Genomic DNA, 21,242 nt, shown 5'->3' on the forward strand with positions numbered 1-21,242 from the left:
ATTACGATATGTATAATGTGCATATGGAACTTTTGTTCTCCCTTTTTCTTTCGTAAATGGCCTGCTGAATCTTATATTTTTTCATAGATTGAAAGTAACTATACAGTCGCTCATGGTAGATGGAAACCTTTTTAACAATCTGATCGAGGCTCGGCAATCAAACGGCAACCCTGAAAAGATAAGAGAATTATTAGAAACTGCAATCCCTCGCCATAAATGAAGACCGGCTCGACAAGCTCTACTGGCGAGAATCGACGTCGAGCTGCACCCCATGTCCCATGTCATAGTGATCACATGTTGATGTACGTACGAAAATATTCAATTTTCTCAGGTACACATTGATATAAATGGTAGGAGGAGGAACACATACTAACCAATTGGTGGATCCCTCAATTTTTCCAAGCGGATCAGCCAAATTCCACGGTGAAGTTTACTGCCGCAAGCAAATATAAACCGCATTTTCCTCAGACCATTTGACAGCGTTCAACTTGAGAAATTCATGGCGTGTTTGGTTTTAGAGTTGAGTTGAGTTTTGATTTTAATTGGGTATAATAATTATTTTGTTGAATTATGAGAAAAAGTGTTAAAAAATAATGAATAGTTGAGAGAATTTAGTATTAAAAATTGAATTGAATATAATGAATGTGTATGTGAATTTATGTATGGACCTCACCATTTTTACTTTAAAGAGTTAATTTTTATTGTGTAGTGAGTAGAGTTAAAGTTAGAATTAAAATTTTAAAATTCGATTGCGAAATCAAACGAAAACTCATGCATAACCACTTGGAATTAATAAATTATTTGGGATATAATCACAGTGGAAAGGTACACTTGGCAAATTGAACCGTCAATATTCGGCCTTTACTAAGGGTCTACATTGTGTAATTGGACAAGTCGATGCTCAAGAACGGATAAGTATCGGTCATTTTTAATGATGACTCCTCATGGTCTTGATTTTTTTTTTCCAGCCATGCTCTTCATGCTCTCATTGAAAAACATAAACCTATTAGATTTTTAACGAGCTTTTAATTTTTTTGGATGTGCATATTAGTAACCGAAAATTCAATAAGTCCCGACTAATTCAGTTTAAGTTAAATCGGTTCACTAAGTGATAAATCTCTCTCAATTATACATTTTTTCTATTTATAAAACTCAATCATGAGATCTTATTTAAAGGAAATAAGTGTCGAATCGCTTAAACCAATTCATATAAGTAATGGCTTTTAATTTTGAATGTTACCCCTTGTTTGGATTTGTGAGAGCTAACATTTTTATATCAAATAGCATACATATACTTACATACTCATATATATATATATATATATTATAATCAGGTTAGTGGGGCAAAAATAAAATAAAATAAAATAAAAGCAGGGGACCCCACGTGGCCCTCATCTCTCCCCCAAGCTTCTTCCACCACCTTAGTATCTATTTATTTATTTTTCCCATCCTTCTCTGTTCGGTTTTCACGGGAGAGGAACAAAGAAGAAAAAGAAACGGAGCAAGAGAGGAACAGAGAGAAAGAGAGAGAGCTCTGTCCGAGAGAAAACAAGAGAGTGAGATGAGAAAGGGTCGGAAGGGGGAGGTAAGAATCGAATAGTTTGATAGACCAATTTAGGTATCTTTTACTGATTTCATGTTGTTTGAGTTCTTTTCATCAATCCTGTTCTTTCTCTTTAAATTGGATAGCAACGTGTGGGTTTGTGGATTCAAAAATTCGAGTAGAGCAAGGATAGGGAACATTTATGAGTAGAAGGGCAGCTGATAGTGTTTATTTTGATTGTATGGGAACTTAATCGAGCTGGACAGTGGTAATACAAAGCTGAAACATGGGTGTGATTGCAGAGGTGAATTTCTGCAGAAAACAGACAAGTTAAGGGATGTTTCGGGAGTCGATCGAAAGGTGAGTTATTAACCGTTTTCTATGAAACTTCAGAGGGTGATTTCTAGTTGTATAAGCTTCGTCTTGATATGTTGAGCTCATCAACACGTGCTCATTTGGCTGCCTATGCGATAATTTTTTATCCATTCCTTTTAGTGAAATATTTTTCGGTTATCCACCAATTGTATTGGTGAAGAATTTCTGGGTTATCCAAGAATTATTTCTTGATGATTATTGGTGTTGTTTTGTTGGGAGATGGTTACGGTGGATGAATTGCTTTCTCATCCTTTTTGGTGGGAAATTTACTAAATCTGGAACTGAGAAACTTCAGATTATGTTTGTTTTCGAATCCTTTATTGTTAGTCACGCCTAAGACAAGAGTTGAGCTTAAATTCGGTTTAGTTATTGATAGGTCGAGTGCTTAGACATTACTGATCTTGCTTTTTAGAAGTTTAGGTAATTTCATTAAGTAGTTAGCTATTAGGATGAACTGGTGATTTATTTAGTGTTGAGGCCAAAAGGGTGTTGTTCGGTACCTTATTATTAGGAGGAACGAACTATTGGTAAATGAATATGATTACTTACACTATTCTTGTTCTTATAGTCTTATTAATATTCACGTATGGAAATTTAGAGGAACTTGTCTTATTAGTGGAAAAAAGAAGAAGAAGAAGAAGAAGAAGAAGAAAATATGTCAAGTAGAAGACCTATAATTAATTCTTTTCATTGATTTAAGTGCCGTCATCTGAACTAGTCTAGTTTTGATATTTATTTTTAAGTATGATGAGACTATTTTCTTCGGGTATTAGGATATGTGGGCTGATCTAGTTAGTTTGAATTGTATGTCAATATATATATACATTATGATGGATCAATAATCTTGATAAATTACCTAGCGTAAGAATATAGTAGTAAAGAATTTTGTTGCTGCCTTATATGGAGTGTTTGGTGGCTAGTGCTATTGTTGTATTTAAATCTTAGCTTCATTGATCCTCTAAGGCCATTGTAGGATGATTTTGTATGAGAATTAGTGAAGAAAATGATTGTTAGAAATAACTTGTTTTTCAGGCTATACTCGTGATTGATAGGAGTTGAGGACATCGATTGTGCACCCTGAAGGTTAAGTTTGGCGAATCATTTTTGGTGTTAGGGGAGTACTTCATTCCATTGTGAAATGATATATATATATATATATATTATGTGAGTACTCTATTTCCTTGTAAAATGATGTATTATAGTTATATAAATTATTTAGGAAGAATATTATGATAGTTAGAGATTAAGAAATCGGTCTTGTCATGTTGTGTGAAGTGATTTGAGAGATATTGCCCTTTTATGTGTAATTTTGATTTGAGATATGCAGTGTGATCGTGTATACTGATTGTGTGTGAGATATGTGATGATAACATGCTGCCATTGTAATGTGATTGAGATTGTGTTTGGGTATGATAATATATGAGATCAGATGGCATGGTTGCAGTTGATTGTACTTGTGATTGTTGTTTGAATATAGCCATGAGACCGCTGATCCTGCGAGATATAAATTGGACGCCTAGACCGCTGATCCGGCGGGATACAAAAATGGACGCCTACACCGCTGATCCGGCGGGATATAAAAATGGACGTCTAGACCGCTGATCCGGCGGGATACAAAAAGGGACACCTAGACCGCTGATCCGGTGGGATACAAAAATGGACCCTTAGACCGCTGATCCGGCGGGATACAAAAAGGGACGCCTAGACTCCTACTGCCGGAGGATAATGGGCAGCCCCCGCTTATGAGAAAGGAAATGAGGAATTTGTGGATATGAGTGCGGGGTCACGGTACCGTCACAACTCTGTTGCGAGGAAATGCAACCCTATGGCTATATTGATTGGTTTGTATGGTATATTGTTTGGCCGGTATGATTGTTGGAGATGTGTTGATTGTTGAGATTGTTGGAGGTGTGATAATTGTTGAGATTGTCTGAAGTTGTTCTATGAAAACCGTATTGTTGCTAGAGTTGGATCTGTCAATTGATTGTGTTGTGAGTTGCTATGGAATGCTAATGAATGGATATTCAATGTTTATGTGATATTGGGTGTTAGAGAAACGGTTGGGAGGGTTGTGTGAATTGGTTAATAGAACTTAAATTTAGTTATTATATTTGATATAATTATTATTACAGTTTGTGTATATAAATATTTATTTATTATGTGTGGGTGAGCTGATAGTTGCATTGCATGTGATTTTATTATTTATTTGAATATTTGGTTGTTTCCAATTAAATGAATTATTTGCATATATTTTTTGAGATTGTTGGAGGTGTGATAATTGTTGAGATTGTCTGAAGTTGTTCTATGAAAACCGTATTGTTGCTAGAGTTGGATCTGTCAATTGATTGTGTTGTGAGTTGCTATGGAATGCTAATGAATGGATATTCAATGTTTATGTGATATTGGGTGTTAGAGAAACGATTGGCAGGGTTGTGTGAATTGGTTAATAGAACTTAAATTTAGTTATTATATTTGATATAATTATTATTACAGTTTGTGTATATAAATATTTATATATTATGTGTGGGTGAGCCGATAGTTGCATTGCATGTGATTTTATTATTTATTTGAATATTTGGTTGTTTCCAATTAAATGAATTATTTGCATATATTTTTTGAGATTGTTGGAGGTGTGATAATTGTTGAGATTGTCTAAAGTTGTTCTATGAAAACCGTATTGTTGCTAGAGTTGGATCTGTCAATTTATTGTGTTGTGAGTTGCTATGGAATGCTAATGAATTGATATTCAATGTTTATGTGATATTGGGTGTTAGAGAAATGGTTGGAAGGGTTGTGTGAATTGGTTAATAGAACTTAAATTTAGTTATTATATTTGATATAATTATTATTACAGTTTGTGTATATAAATATTTATATATTATGTGTGGGTGAGCTGATAGTTGCATTGCATGTGATTTTATTATTTATTTGAATATTTGGTTGTTTCCAATTAAATATTTATTTGATAATAATTCATTTTTACTCTGAAATATAGTATTTGAGATGCAGCTCACACCCTGCATATATTTTTCCAGATAAGCTTCTAGCTGCGCGGAAGAAACACTTTTTGATATCGGGGATCAGCTCGGAGAACTCGGTAGGGACCTTAGTTATTTGATAGATATCCTTTTTGGTATAGGATGGATTTAAAAATGTTACGACCTGAAATTTTGTTTAGTTGTATTACTGATATGGGTGCGACGAAGAAAATTTCTCTCTTTTGAGATGTATATACATATTAGAGCTTACTAGGTTGGTTTTATATTTTTGGGAATTTTATGGAAAGCCAGTTTTAGGCGAATAGTTTGTGGTAATGGATATCGAGGAAAGATAGGGAAAATTCAGCTGAAATTTTGGGTCGTTACAGGATTGAAGGGAAATTTTGATTGAAAGAGCGTAAATTGTATGGAAATTTTGAATAACTTTATACAAAGTTGGAAAACTCACAAGGAATGAGATTTTGTATAGTAGCACAAGTGGTTATCCGGGAGCACGAGGTCACAATTTCAATTCTCGTCACTGAAATTTTCGTGCTCTTTTATTTTGCTTTACTATTTTTATTCTTATACCCTAAAGTCCTAATATAATCGAAAAAAAAAGAAAAAGAAAAAAAAAGGGAAGTCTCCCTTCCATTCCCAACGTTAGTTGGTGACGGTCGCCTATTGAGCTTTCGGATATTATGATTCACACAGAAAAAAAAATCTTCTATTAATCTTTGTTGATTTAAGTAGCTCAACGCATATTTCTTTTAAGTAAAATTTCGAATTTAAGTGGATAGGAAAAAATTCGCGATTAGAAAAACTTTACCTTTTAATTGAATAGAAAAAAAAAACTCGCGATTAGGAAATTTTTACTTTTTAATGAATCAATTTGATCCAAAATTGGATTAGTCAAGACATTGGACTTCATGATGCTAAGTGGCACTCACCGAAAGAATTTTTTTTTGAAATACTTTTATTCATATGAACGAAATTGAACTAGCCTAATGAATGATGATATGTTTATGACACGAATAAATCCCATAATTCCATATATCAATACCTTGGGGTCAAGTCACTCGCATTGTCACTCGACGTTTCCTTTGCCATGGAAAATGTAGGGTAGTGCTTAGTCTAACACAATAAATCGCGATCCCAACAAGCATTTTCTTTTAATAAATTGTCTTCCACACATGGCCGAACTTAAGATATTAGGATCCGAAACCTACTGAAAACATTACATAAACTAGGATCAAACCGACGTCCGAGCAGATATTAATAGCCAAAAGAGAACACCAATCTTGTTGAAATATTTTCTTAACGTTTCCAAAATACAAAACAATGATGTTAAAAAATTAAAAAAGCGTAAGAAAAAGAAAAAGAAGAAAACAGTCATATCTCCTTCGTCTTTTCCCACCACAACACGTCCCACTTTTAACCACCACCCAGCGTTCTTCAACTACCCATAAATGTCTCATCTCTCTCTCTCTCTGAACTCTGAGCTAACAATCAAACCAACCAACCGCACAGTGGCATCAGAACGACGAGGAACAGCGCTGACAACAATGCCGGAAGCCTCAGGGCCAGCAGCCGGAGGAGGGTCCACCTTCGACACCCTCTCCACGGACCTGACGGAGCTCATCCTCGGCCGCCTCCCCCTCCTCTCCCTCTTCCGCGCCTCCGCCGTATGCAAGCCCTGGCGCTCCCTCATCTCCGCCCAAACCTTCCCCTCCCCCTACACCGCCGGCGGAACAGCCTCCCCTCCCTGGTTCTTCCTCTTCGGCTTCCATAACACCTCCTCCCGCAACCACCAGTCCTTCGCCTTCGACCCCGTCTCCTACTCCTGGTTCTCCCTCCCCACCACCCTCCTCGCCGGCGGCGGCGGCGGTGCCCTCCAGGACCCTTCCTCCTCCTCCTCCTTGATCGCCTCGTCGGGGTTCCTCTTCACCACGACCCCCTGCTTCAGCTTCACCCGCCTTTTCTCCCCAACCTGGCGCGTAACTTCCCCGCTCCACTTCCCCCGCATCAACCCCCTACTCGCCGTCTTCGAAGACACCCCCTCCTCCCCCTCGCCGTCCGCCACGCCTCGCTTTGTCGTCGTCGGCGGGGTCCGCTTCATAGGGAACCTCGTGGACATCGAGGACCGGCTCGCCGTCGAGATCTACGACCCCCGCTCTGATTCCTGGAACCTCTGCCCACCTCTTCCAGCTGAGTTCCGTTCCGGTAATGATTCCCAATATTTTCATCTTCTGCCAGCCATCCCGTAAATGAACGTATAAATCTCGAATTCGCAGGCAGAAACTAGACAAAAGCTTCAATTTTGCTGCTTTAAGTAATAGAAATGGAATGTAAGGGTTCTCATCGGATCTTGATTAGTATGGAAAATTCGGAAGCATGTCGTCGGCTAATTCTCGAATGGATCCTCGATTTGGGATAAGATAGATCAATCGGGAGATGAAAAAGGTCGAACTAGGAGGCAGAATTGGAAGAGAAGCGCCGCGATTAGTAAAAAATCAAAACTGTGTATGTCAGTCTTAAGATGCATTCCGTTTTCTGTCGCTCGTAATGTAATTCTAGTTCGGGAGCAGTACTTTTAAAGGCGGAACTCTGGTTCTGATTAGCGTTCGTCGTGATTGTCATCGAATGTTTGATGATGAGACTTTGCATTTCTCTTGATACGGACATGTTTTGGTTTCATGGTACTACAGAACTTCTGAAGAAGCTCATTTGGCACCTTAGCACGCGCTGTTATTCTTCTGAAGTATTGGTTGGTTCGAAGAAGATTGACAATAGACTTCTGTCATTTGTTCGTTAATTGATTAATCCCGATTCAACTTTCTCCAACAGGCAACTCCTCGCAGTCCCTATCCTCTGCGCTCTTCAAGGACAGGCTCTATGTGTTCGGGATCTACTCCTCCTTCATCTCGGCCTTTGATCTGCGAAGTCGGATGTGGAGCGATGTCCAGACCCTCAGGCCACCAGGAGCGATCTTCTCCTTCCTGATCGCGTGCAGTGCAGGCCTCATGCTTGCTGGAATGTGCCTAGGCCCCGTTGGCCCTTCCTTCAACCTGTGGGAAGTGGACGAGGGGACGATGGAGTTCAGAGAGATCGCGATCATGCCACAGGAGCTGCTGTACGGACTAGTCGATAGCGAGGAAGCTGACGATAAGTTTGCGAGCTTGAAGTGCGTCGGCTCGGGCAACTTTATATATGTGTTCAACGAGGAGTACCACAAGAAATACCCTGCCTGTGTCTGCGAGATCGGGGGTGAGAACAAGAGGTGCACTTGGAGGAGGCTTCCCGATTTGCCCTCACCTGTCAACAAGTTCCACAAGGTGATCAGCTTCTGCTCCTCAGTCTCAATCAGAGATGTTCTTAATGCCGGAGATTAGTCGCTTCTCGGTACCCCAGACTACCCCATGGGCTTTACATTTCTCTTTCACAGTATACATAGATAGCATTTAAATTATTTGCTGTTTCATTTGATATTTTTTGGCAAATGCCACAGCTCAAGTTCTTATGTCTGGAGAAGATTATTCCTTTCTGTAAGTTCCCGATTATCCTCGGAAGAATCTAGAGATTCACGTAGTTCGTGACTGCTGCTAGTTGGTTTAGTGTCTAATGCTGTAACTCTGGGAATTGTACAAAAGATGCTATCTGATATTATATAGTAAACATTTTTTCCCGTTCTATGTTCATCTCCGATCTGCACATGGGCGTTTCATATTCGCTTCTGTGGTACTAATCGGTTGAGATATTACATCCCTTAATTTCTCTGATCGAAGAACTTGAACTAAGTTAATGAAATTTGATAAATAAATTTGGTTTCTGTTTTCAAACCCCATGCTTACTAGGGCTGATCGGTTCCAGGTACCCTGTATTTTTTATAATATCCGGATCCTACCCGGTAAGGGATAGGTTCCAAGATTTTGGAACCGGACCCTACCCTGTTGAATCATGGAACCGGAACCTACCCGGAACCTGTATTATACCACAGGTTCCGGGTACCCTGTTGGAACCTGTAAATGTTTTTTCTCTCGCTAAATAAAATCGAAAATGTCACATACATAATCAGTAATAACGCCAAATAGAATATCAACAAAATTTAAATTAATCCACAACAATGAAATAATAATATGTCTCATCAATCCATCGACAAAATTGAACATCCATAATACGATCTCACATAACAAAATGCCTCTGTTCTGATTCATTAGAGGAGATAGTAACTTTACTCTTTTCTCTTTTGTTTTTTTTAATAAATAACCGGTTCCGGATACCCTGTAGGCAGGAACCGGAACCGGAACCGATTTTCACAGGTTCCTAATTTTAATACCCGGAACCTACCCTATTTTCAATACGAGCTACCCGGACCCTACCCGTTAGGGTAGGTTCCAACCGGTTCCGGGTATACCCGGTACCCGTGCACACCCCTAATGCTTACACATCAGGTTTGCATAACAGGCTTGGTGAAAAGGATCTTCAAGGTATGCCATCGTCGTCCTTTACTAAGCCGTAAAGGGTTAAGCAATCCTCACTTACCCCCCCCCCCGGGTTTATTCTTTCTTGTTTACTCTAATTTCTCGACATTTCGGACCTTTGAGTATGTATTCAATCAGAATGATTCATCGTTGAATTTAATTCATACGACGAAAACATCATCACATGGAAAAAGTCTGTATGTGAACCCAGACAGGGATCATTAGCACGAATATTTGTCATTATTTCTTACCATGTACAGTTCATTTATTTTAGTCATATATAGATAGTTTACGTACTTAGAACTTTGAAAACCGCTATATATTTTAATGAATTTCACCTCACACAATATGTGAGGATTCAGTCATTCTACCAATTCTTTATGGTATCAGAGATCTCAACCGGGTAACTCCCAATTGATCGGCTTGCTTCCGCTTATCCTTTTAACTCTCCTATCTTCTTCTCGGCAGTAATGGCTAGCAATTCTTCTCCTTCAACCCTCACAGTTCTTCCTTCTTCTTCCTCAACTTCCACTGCTCTTCCTTCATCTTTTCCAACTATACATGTTAAGCTTAATGGCAGGAATTATCTTTATTGGAAAGGAGTAATGACTCCTCTGCTTACCACATACGGATTGCTCGACTATGTCGAAGGCAAAGTCACAGCTTCTTCGGCTCCGCTCTCTGGAATACTCGGTGCCCCTCCAATCGAAGTTAATTACGTTGATGGTCGGCACAACCAAAGCGGCCGCAACAAGGGTAAAAGCAAGGGAGGAAAAGGAAACGGGAAAGGAGGCGGCTCGGGTGCTTCTGGGGGTTCGTCTGATCATCAAAATGGGCGGAAAATCCCTAATCAGGGAGCGGGTGGAGAAGAAAGGCAAAACGGGTCGAGTTATGTTAGTTTGGGTCAGACCCACCCGCGTTTTGACCCGCGCATTGGCCCGATCAATCATGGGCCTTATTTCGGTCGGCCCAGTCTGATCAACTCCTCCGCCCGCGGGTCTCTTTCTTCTGGGCCTACCCAGCAGCTCGGCCCAATGCAACATTTTCGTCCCGGTTTATCAATTATATGTCAGATCTGCAACCGAGCTGGTCACACCGCTCCATTCTGTCAGTTCTCTGGGGCTCAGGCTCATCTGGCCTATGGATCCTCTCCGACACTTTCTGACCCAGACTGGTATATGGACTCGGGAGCCACACATCATGTGACTTCAGATTTTTTTAATCTCAGTGTTCGTGATGATAATCAGAGTTCTGATAATCTTTTTGTGGGTGATGGTAAATCTCTTCCAGTTTTAGCTTCCGGTTCTTCTACCATCAAACTCTCTTCACGACCTTTACATTTGAATCACATACTTTATGCTCCTAATATTTCCAAAATCTTATTTCCATATCCAAATTTGTCAAAGATAATATTTGCTTCTTTGAGTTTCACCCATATTGCTTTATTGTGAAGGATCGTCATACTCACCAGGAGCTTATGCGTGGCCCAATTAAGGATGGACTCTATTGTTTCCACTCGAGAGGCAGGCGCATTGACTGTCCTCAAGCTCAAGCTCATCTCTCTGTGTCCTGGTCCAGTGTCCTATGGCATCAACGTCTTGGTCACTCGTCTTTTCCCATTATTAGTCGTGCCTTATGTACTTCATATTCTCTGAATAATGATCATGTCGGTCATATCTGTCCTGCTTGTCAAGAAGGAAAGATAATAAATAATTCTTTTCCACCTACTCTTCATAAAAGCACCTCTTTATTCGAACTTGTTCATACCGACATTTGGGGTCCTGCACCAATCACTTCACATACCAGTCATCATTACGATATTCACTTTCTTGATGACTATAGTAAATATTCATGATTTTATGTTATCAAATCTCGGTCTGATGTACTTAGTGTCTTTCGAGCATTTCGTCTTCAAATCGAGAATCTCTACGGACATCGAATCAAGTATTTTCAATCAGATGGTGCAAAAGAGTTTCTCTCTGCAGATTTTCAATTTGAACTGCAGAACAATGGTATTTTTCACCGTATCTCATGTCCTCATGTTCCTCAACAAAACGGTTTAGCTTAACGCAAACACCGTCATATTGTTGACATGGGTCTCACATTACTTTCTCACTCTTTCATCCACCAAAATTTTGAGATTTTGCTTTCGAAACAGCGGTGTACCTTATAAATAGGTTACCTACAAAATCCCTTGCTTTCAAATCTCCTTATGAGATACTTCATGGTCATCAACCCGATTACTCTTCCTTACGGGTGTTTGGATGTCTCTGTTATCCGTACTTACGTCCTTACACACGTCATAAGCTAGAACCTCAATTTCAACCTTGTGTCTTTCTTGGATATCCTTATCACTATCAGGGTTATCGGTGTCTGAATCCCACCACTGGTCGCATTTTTTTTATCTATTCAAGTTGTTTTCGATGAGTATTATTTCCCTTTCAGGACAGGTGCGCCTATCTCGGTGGATACTGGTCGATCCTCTTCTAGCCCTGCATTCGCTACTGGTATGTCTAGTCCCTCTTCTTCCAGTATAACTTCCTCTTCTATTCCTATTCCATCATCTGTATTTATTCCATTTCATGAGTTTGGTGGATCTGCCACCTTACCTACCGAGTCACCCATTCCTGCTCCCGAGGTTCATGACCAGTCTACGGGTTTTAGAGTTTCGATTGAGGATACTATGGGTATTGATGCTGCACTTGTTACTCAGAACACTCACAGGATGATGACGCGGTCTAAGGATGGTACTCTACCTCCTCCTCGATTTTCTATATCTCGCCACCCTTTGGCTTTCTATGTTTCTGCTGCTCTGCAGGAACCTCAAACATTTGCTCAGGCTCGCAAACACTCCACTTGGTGAGCGGTGATGGAAGAAGAGTATCTGGCATTGCTCCAGAATCACACTTGGGAACTTGTCCCATCATCACCTACGCAAAACGTTGTTGGTTGCAAATGGGTCTACCGCATCAAACAGAAGGCCGATGGAACCATTGATCGCTATAAGGCTCGTCTGGTGGCGAAGGGCTTCAATCAGAGAGAAGGTGTCGATTATTCAGAGACCTTCAGTCCAGTGATCAAGCCGGTTACTATTCGGAATATTCTCTCTCTTGCTGTTTCCTCTCAATGGCCGATTCGACAACTAGATGTGAAGAATACATTTCTTCATGGGTATCTCAACGAGGAGGTTTATATGACTCAACCCCCTGGCTTTATTGATACTTCTCGCCCTGACTATGTCTGTCGTCTTCGCCGATCTCTCTATGGGCTCAAGCAAGCCCCTCGGGCCTGGTTCCAGCGTCTCAATACTTATCTTCAGCGGCTTGGCTTTTCGAATTCTAAGGCTGACCCCTCGCTATTTATTCTCCGAGGATTAGATTATCTTGTTTATCTCCTGGTCTATGTTGATGATATCATCTTGACCGGGACACCAGGTGCACCTTTTCGATTCATTATTACTGCCTTACAACAGGAATTTGCCATGAAGGACCTTGGTCCTCTCCACTTCTTTCTTGGGATGGAAGCTCGCACAGATAGTACTGGACTCTATCTGACACAGTCCAAGTACACTCATGACATTCTAGCTCGAACTTCTATGCTGGAGTGTAAGCCTATTAGCTCCCCGGTCACATCAGGCTCTCGACTTTCTCTTCATGATGGAGATCTTTTTGATGATCCTTCTCTCTATAGGAGTGTGGTGGGTAGTCTGCAATATCTCTTGATGACCAGACCTGACATCGCCTATGCTGTCAATCAGGTATGTCAATTCATGCACCGTCCCACTACCACTCACTGGTTAGCTGTGAAGCGTATCCTGAGATACCTCAAGGGTACAATTACCTATGGACTTCATATTCGTCCAAGTTCTACATCATCTATTCACGGCTTCTCCGATGCTGATTGGGCCGGTAATCCTGATAATCGTCGCTCTGTCAATGGATTCGTTGTTTTTCTTGGCTCCAACCCCGTCTCTTGGAGCTCTAAAAAGCAACAAACAGTTGCTCGATCGAATACCGAGTCCGAATACAAGAGTCTTGCAAATGCCACTGCTGAGATCTTATGGCTTAAGTCTCTCCTTTTGGAACTTGGGGTTTCACAGCGTCACCCTCCGACACTTTGGTGTGACAATATATCTGCGATATATCTTACGGCGAATCCTATTTTTCATGCTCGAACAAAGCACATTGAAATTGACTATCACTTTGTGCGAGAGCGTTTCATGCGCAAACAATTATCAATTCGCTTCATTAACTCAGATGATCAGCTAGCTGATGGATTCACAAAAGGATTACCTTCTTGACGCTTTGCTGACATCCGCTCCAAGCTGCACGTGGAAAACTCACCGTTCGGCTTGCGAGGGAGTAATAGAGAAGATTAGCACGAATATTTGTCATTATTTCTTACCATGTACAGTTCATTTATTTTAGTCATATATAGATAGTTTACATAGTTAGAACTCTGTAAACCGCTATATATTTTAATGAATTTCACCTCACACAATATGTGAGGATTCAGTCATTCTGCCAAGTCTTTAAATCTATTTGCCATGAAAATTATATGAAGTAAATTTCATTGAAGTATGCAAAGCTTTAGACATCATGGCTTCGGTATCATTTGTGAGTAGAAACTCAACTTTGATGGTCTCGATATGGACTATATTTATATGGATTAAAGTAGCATTCGATTGATAAAAGGTTACTTCTCGATAGCATTTGATTGATAAAAGTCAATTGTGGGCGAATCAAACCTTGGAACTTCCGTACCGACTGAGTTTCCCGTCACACAGACAGCCCGAGCCAGAGTCTCATTTATCAGTAGCAGCAACCAGACTAGCATGAATTCAGTGTAATGCTTTCATTGAAGATAATAGAGAAGAACTACATGCTCTTGCCTATTCCTTGAAATGCGGATACTGCAGTGACCAAGATACAGATTCGTGAATTCATTGGAAAATTGTTTTCTTTTTCCGTTTTCTTTGATTCTTTCCTCATATGTGAATGACAAGTTGATTGCTACTCTTGGTCTGCAATGTACTAGATGATGGTAAATACTCAAACCGGGGCCAATCGAGGTGGTGGACGAGGCTGGGCCGATGCTACGGTATTAGGCTGCGTGCACATGACTAATCATATGACGTTGGCATGTTTGGTGGGTCTCGACTCCGTGTGCTGACTTTCTTAGTTTAGCAGTTAAAACACTGGTCTAACGCATGATCAAGGTTTGTTTTATACTCTCTCTGAGTTATATCGTATCTGAGAATTTCCCGAAATTAATCTTGAGACTTGCTTCCAAACCAGAAACAGGGGGCATGAGGGGAAGATCGTTGGAGGCAGATCACCCGAATAGGGGCTTCGAAGACCGGATGCCTGATCGAGGGCCATTGGCAGCTGCAGCAAGCAACAAACAGAGCTTAAGCAGTAACCACTCCCTCTACTTTTGCTGAATGCTAGCTTGTCTTGGAATGACCTGCTCGATTTTTCAAGTCATAGCACTTAAATCATGAGCCGGGGTTCGGTATAAGACCCGGCTCGAGTAACTTTCCCATCCATCGGTCGCAATCTGATTCCAGTTCATTTGCCCCTCTTAAAAAAACACTAATTAATTTATCACCACCTCGGACGATCTCAATATCTATTAACAAGCGTCTCGGGCTGGGGTAGATAGCTCCAATATTAGTAAGTTCCACTCCTTCCTATCAAGCATATGTTACCCAAAAGATGGGCCGAAATTTTTGGTTTTAATGATCTATTCAGAATCATTGTAAAATTATTTGAAGTGATATGCATTCTTCGATTATTAGTAGTAAAGTATTATTATTATTAACATTCTTTCTTGTTTGGGTGTTGTACTTGCACTGAAATTTTATAAGAGACTAGAAAAAGAAATCACTGCGATGCTACAAAATATTCTATGAGAAGATATTTATTTTTTGAATTCACTGATCAGATAAATTTAAAAATTATTTTGACTTTGTTAAATTTTTTATATCTCATTTATAATATAATATTCAATAATATTTCTCAGTGTTCTAAATAAATATGAGAACCTTATCATATTATTAGAGGATAAAATAGTATAATTACATTAAATTAATTAAATATTTTTCTTCTAAAAATAGGCAGAAAGTTAAATAATAAAAAAGTAACATAAAATACGAACTTAACGAAAACATGTGCTTATGGAGCATTTACCTTAATGCTTATCATGCTCGGTTAAAATTGAGAACTTATTTAATTAAATGTTTTTATCTTTTGTCATATCAAATTTGAACCTTTATTTAAGTAACTTCAATTTAATTTATAAAGGCAAATATTTACTTTTTTTGGTGATTTTAATGAAGGCGAATCATTTTCATTTCAGAGTATTGTTTAAATTTTTGTAAATTTATATCCTCTTGATGATTATTTGAGTAAGAATCAAATAAAAGAGTTTGATAAAAAAATTAAACTAAATAATCATGTGCCTAAAATTGATTGGAGAAGAGTTATTTTTTTTATTGTAAAGAAAGGAAGAGAGTGGATATCATAAACATTTTTTCTTGAATCCTATCATTGAGTGACATTTGGCTAAAGGAGACTCTCTTTTAGTTTAATAATATAGATATAAATATAGATTATTGTAACCATAATATTTCAAGTATTTATATATATTTATTTAAAAGTGTATGATCCTCGAAGAGAGGCTGAATGATTACAATTGAATTTAACTGGTTTAAGTGGCTAGGTTCATCCATACACTGAGACGGTGAGTTTGTCCACTCCTTGTTGGCAAATTGGGCCCAGAAAATTAATTTTGCCCAGGAAATAGTCTTTGTGCGTTAATGAAAAATCTTCTCTTTTTTTTTCCATTTAAAACTTAAAACTCTTAATTCTCCAAATTTATGATAGAATCTCTGTAATTGTTAGCTAAATTCCGTTTTTCTTTTTTTTTTTGTGAGTATCCTAGTATCCAAAAGTCTAACGGATTGTAACTAGTCCAGTCGAGTCGGATCGGCCCACTAAATGGTAAAGTTCTTCAGGGTAAGTTTATTTAATATAGTCATATGATCTTATTTATCGCACACGCCACATGGTGTAGGGGTATTTGGTGAACTCGAACATAATCAAGAAGAGTAAATTGTAAAAAAAAACAAGGAGGCATAACCAAATCAGTTGTGATAAATAATGTAAATGTAGAAACTTCGCAAATGTATATAGCTGGTATCATTCACATAAATAACCATGCAGAATCAAATGTGAGGCACATGAAAAATAATTCCACTATTAAACAATTATAAGTTGAAATCCAGAAATTACATTAAACCGCATTTTTCATTATGATCCCCCAGCAAATCTTAATCCCCCAGCAAAACCCTAAAACCCTTAAAATATATATTACATGGATTGTAAAAGCACAATCTGTTAGCTTATCAATCATTTAGTATATATTGAATTAACAGTGACTGATAAGGTACTATATACCGTTTTCTTTTTCTTTTTTTTCCTTTTTTATACGATCATATCTCTTGGACTAAAATCTGATCTAATTCTTTTGGGGGTTAATCCAAATAAGTATCTATATCTATATATTACATAATTTAGACTCCTTTCACCAGAGCTCATGAAAGCTCTTTCGATTGATAAGGAGTTTTCATTTATAACCTTCAGTTCATGGACTATCGACCCTTCGCATCTCATGTACATCGGTATATACCTAGCAATATATTTATTTATAAGATATATTCGATAAGATTATTTATTTCAAATTTTTTTATTGTAAAATCCATAAATATAATAACATCAATATAAAATAGAAACTACAAAAAGGCCACTCAATGCGCGAGACAAATGACTAGTTTATATATAATATTCCGTCTCCATAAAATTACTTTCCACAACCTCGAAATAATACTAAAATGAATCTATTATCGACACGATTAGTTTTTTTTATCAATTGTTTATGTAAAAAGATTATAAAATAGAGACAATTAATGATGGGATACCGAATATTCTCGAAGTAAAATTGAGGGAAGAGATTCAGGTGTGTATATATATATATATATAAACAATATTCAAATGAGAGAGAAATTCTTAAATGATTGTATGATGTGATAAAAAAAATCAATAAGATTTTTATAATCAGTAATAATTATGACAGTTCTCAATGTGATTAACACCCCATTTACAGTTTGATGCATTTTTATTAGTTCTTTCTTAAGCTGTGTGGTGACATAGGATTAGAGAAAATTTTGTTCTAGAGAGAACACTAAGGATTATTGATGACTGTTGGTAGCAGACAAGATATCCATGAATGTACCCCTGAAAGCAGTCCATGTTCATTGATCCCCTCATCTTCCTATACACACATCACCTACTTGCAGATTGATTGATTGATTATAAATAGAGAACTCCTCTCTCTCCCCTATCTCATTTAATTTCTCCCTTAATCCCACACTATCTTACCCCAACAAGACACACATATATTATTATTATTATTATTATGTATATGTGTCTGTATATAAGTATAGTTGTCTGTGAGAAGGACAGAATAAATAGTTAGAGAGAGAGAGAGAGAGAGAGAGTGAGAAGATGGAAGGCCATGGGAGCTCAGGTGGGAGCAAAGACCCATTCCATGTCATTCACAAGGTTCCCTCCGGTGACAGTCCGTATGTTCGAGCCAAGCATGCCCAGGTATCGATTCTTCTTCCTCCTTAATTTTCGCGAATCGCTCCGGTTCTTCGGTCCTTTGATGATTTCCAGCTGACGACACGAAGACACGGAACTTCTGGTAGCTCGGTGTTGCGTAAATTTTTATGATTTCTTTAGAACCATATATACTAATCGACTATCTGTTCAGCTAATCATTCGATGCATACTTATCGGTTTATATACTCATTCAAAAACAAAAAAAAAAATCTTCTTCTCGCTTTTATTTTTCTTCTTTATCCTATTTATATGTGTGATCGATTTAGATTCATGGTATAATCAACATGCCATGTTGAGAATATGATTAACGAATAGTATAGTCTATAATAGACAATTTTTGCAAAAACATTATGGCTCCCCGTGCTGAAGAAGATCTCGACGCTTAATTTTCGCCGTGCCTTCTGAAAAGTATCATACATTAATGCTTTTCAAACTTACTGAAAATTCCGATGCTCGAATTTCCATTTGCCATAAACACTACGTACCTTGAGGCTTGATTGGAAGAAGTTTGTTTTCTCATAGGACTAGGTAGCTAGCTATCCTGTGGTCTGGCCCATGGTGGTCATTGTAGTCATTGGAACAATTTTAAGAATTTGATTTGTAAAATAAAATGATATTTTATTCAGAAAAATGAGAAAAATAAAGCAAAATGAGGTTTATTGGAGAAATTAAACTCTGTAAATTAGTGCAATAATTAACTGCCAAGTTTTTTTTTAAGTTAAAAAGATGCTCTAATATAATAGAATAGAAATTCTAATGACTAAGTAAGGAGGATATATAATTCCATAACGAGAATCAAATGTAAAATCTCTCGATTATCAAGCGAGTATATATGTCATTTTGCAATACTCTCTTAATAAAATTTTTTCGATGATCGAACAACATGTATCTGCTTTTCTTCTCATTTCTTTTTTCGATTATAAGGGAGGCTCGTGGACTAGTGCAATGCTTTTCTTCTCACTTCAATGTCTTCCGAGAAAAACAATAAGAATCGAACACTGAAAAAGGAAACCTAACTAACTGGGTAATGAAAAAGAGAAGTGAGCCCTAATTAATACCTGACTAATATTAGAAACTAATTAAAACCTATACATTTATCTTTGTTGCCACGATTAAAAGCTGTAATAATATTATCCATCGTACTATATGTTATACTATATGTTATCAACACTGACAGTGCATATGTCCGTCCATATATCGACATTGTTTAGGTGCAATTACAATAGAGCACATGGACGCAGTATCTCTAATTAATTTTCCATGATAACTACCGTCAACAACTATACTATATATTCTTGTATATATACATATATAGAGCGTCCATTTATATATATTATGCTAGAGTTGTAACATAAAAACCCACAGGTATATATATATATATATATATATATGGTGAATGGTCATTACTGTTTATATATTATTTATGTACTCAATAAGAATATATGAAATTGTGCATGCAGCTAGTGCAGAAGGATCCGGAGGCAGCGATAATTTGGTTCTGGAAGGCCATAAACGTAGGGGACAGAGTGGACAGCGCTTTGAAGGACATGGCCGTCATGATGAAGCAGGTCGACCGCTCTGAGGAGGCCATCGAGGTGATCAAGTCCTTCCGGGGCCGCTGCTCCAGGCAGTCCCAGGAGTCCCTCGATAATGTCCTCATCGACCTCTACAAGGTAACCTTAGTTAGGCCGACTATTTCCTACGACCGTGTGTTTGAATTGATATTTATCGAGTTCACGGGCGGTTAAGTGATTACACGGGGCTGGTCGGGGTTCGTCCGACAGAAATGCGGGAAAGTGGAGGAGCAGATAGAGCTGTTGAAGAGGAAGCTGAGGCAGATATACCAAGGAGAGATCTTCAATGGAAGACCCACGAAGACCGCTCGCTCCCATGGCAAGAAGTTTCAGGTCTCCGTCAAGCAAGAGACTTCCAGATTACTGGTATGCACCCGATTCTTATTTTCTTTTCAATTTGCACCCTGAAGTTTTGCATTCTCATTAATTCGCTCCCTAAGTAAGGCTCACTTCACTTCATTACACTGTCCCACGATACATTACGATTTTCATCGTATAGTAATTCTTTATTCTTCTCGATAATTTGGATTAGCAGCCGGTTCATTGTCAATCGATTCTTTCGGCTATGTGATCAATTCACCGAGGAAATATCAATATCCCTACTTTGAAGCTAAGCTTTTTGATGAGGAGGACCTGTTCAAGTACTTTAATATTTTAGGTCCCAGTCCTCCATTAGGGTACCAGAGAAGGAACAAATGAACCGACCGACGTGGACGGCAAAGTAAATTGAGTTTTAATCGATCGATCCAGGTTAGGTTAGCCGGTTAAGTCGTAGCGCTTGAGCTGACTGTTGGTACTGTTCTAGGGGAACTTGGGATGGGCCTACATGCAGAAGTTCAACTACATGGCGGCGGAGGCAGTGTACAAGAAGGCCCAGATGATCGACCCGGACGCGAACAAGGCCTGCAATCTCGCGCTCTGTCTGATCAGACAGGCTCGGTTCACTGAGGCCCAGAGAATCCTCGACGAAGTCCTCCAAGGGGGCGTCCCGGGCAGCGATGACCCAAAGCCGAAGAAAAGAGCAGAGGAGTTGCTGATTGACGTAAGGTCGAGGCAGGAGGCATCGCCTCCGCCACCCGAGCTCTCATACCTCCTGAGCCTGGACGAGGACTTTGTAAAGGGGCTAGAGCGGCTGATGGGTGAGTTGGCCCCACCTAGGTCCAGGAGACTACCGGTGTTCGAGGAGATATCTTCATTCAAGGACCAGTTGACATATTAGACGAACAAAATTCTACACAGCCTATTCTCCCTCGTCCACAGTTCAGGCCTCAGTTGATATATAGAAATTTAGTGATTGTACATAGATAGAGTGATAATGCTGGTTGTGTCCGCCATTTAATTGGAAAACCAATTAAACTACCGGTTACATAGATTTAATCAGTGTTCAAAGTGATTAATTCATAGCCGGTTTCCGAGATACAATCTTCAATTCAATTCTGATCTTCGAATTCCCATTTGACTGTAGAAGTCTGCCCTAAATCTGATATGCTCAATTCTTAGGGCAATCCAAACATAAGGCAACAGGACTGCAAATATCGGCAGACAATTTTGGGCAACTAAAAAATGACCGGCTTCGCGATTTGACCAGCCTCAAATATAAGAGGGCT

The 21,242-nt window shown here is 38.8% G+C and overlaps 2 protein-coding genes across 2 annotated transcripts; both read left to right on the forward strand.

Moving 5' to 3' along the window:
- Positions 1 to 6,312: 6,312 nt before the first annotated feature.
- LOC116188274 (F-box/kelch-repeat protein At3g24760) lies at positions 6,313 to 8,592 on the forward strand. Its single transcript, XM_031517518.1, has 2 exons — positions 6,313 to 7,119; positions 7,744 to 8,592. Exons 1-2 carry the CDS (start codon positions 6,366 to 6,368, stop codon positions 8,286 to 8,288), a joined length of 1,299 nt encoding a protein of 432 aa, XP_031373378.1. The 5' UTR covers positions 6,313 to 6,365; the 3' UTR covers positions 8,289 to 8,592.
- A 9,189-nt stretch (positions 8,593 to 17,781) lies between these two features.
- LOC116188378 (protein SULFUR DEFICIENCY-INDUCED 1) lies at positions 17,782 to 21,069 on the forward strand. The gene is made up of 4 exons (XM_031517687.1): positions 17,782 to 18,046; positions 19,522 to 19,734; positions 19,846 to 20,001; positions 20,441 to 21,069. The coding sequence occupies exons 1-4, from the start codon at positions 17,945 to 17,947 to the stop codon at positions 20,852 to 20,854; spliced, it is 885 nt and encodes a 294-aa protein (XP_031373547.1). The 5' UTR covers positions 17,782 to 17,944; the 3' UTR covers positions 20,855 to 21,069.
- The last annotated feature ends 173 nt before the right edge of the window (positions 21,070 to 21,242 follow it).

This window comes from Punica granatum, chromosome 8 (assembly GCF_007655135.1).
Source record: "Punica granatum isolate Tunisia-2019 chromosome 8, ASM765513v2, whole genome shotgun sequence".
NCBI classification, from domain to species: Eukaryota; Viridiplantae; Streptophyta; class Magnoliopsida; order Myrtales; family Lythraceae; genus Punica; species Punica granatum.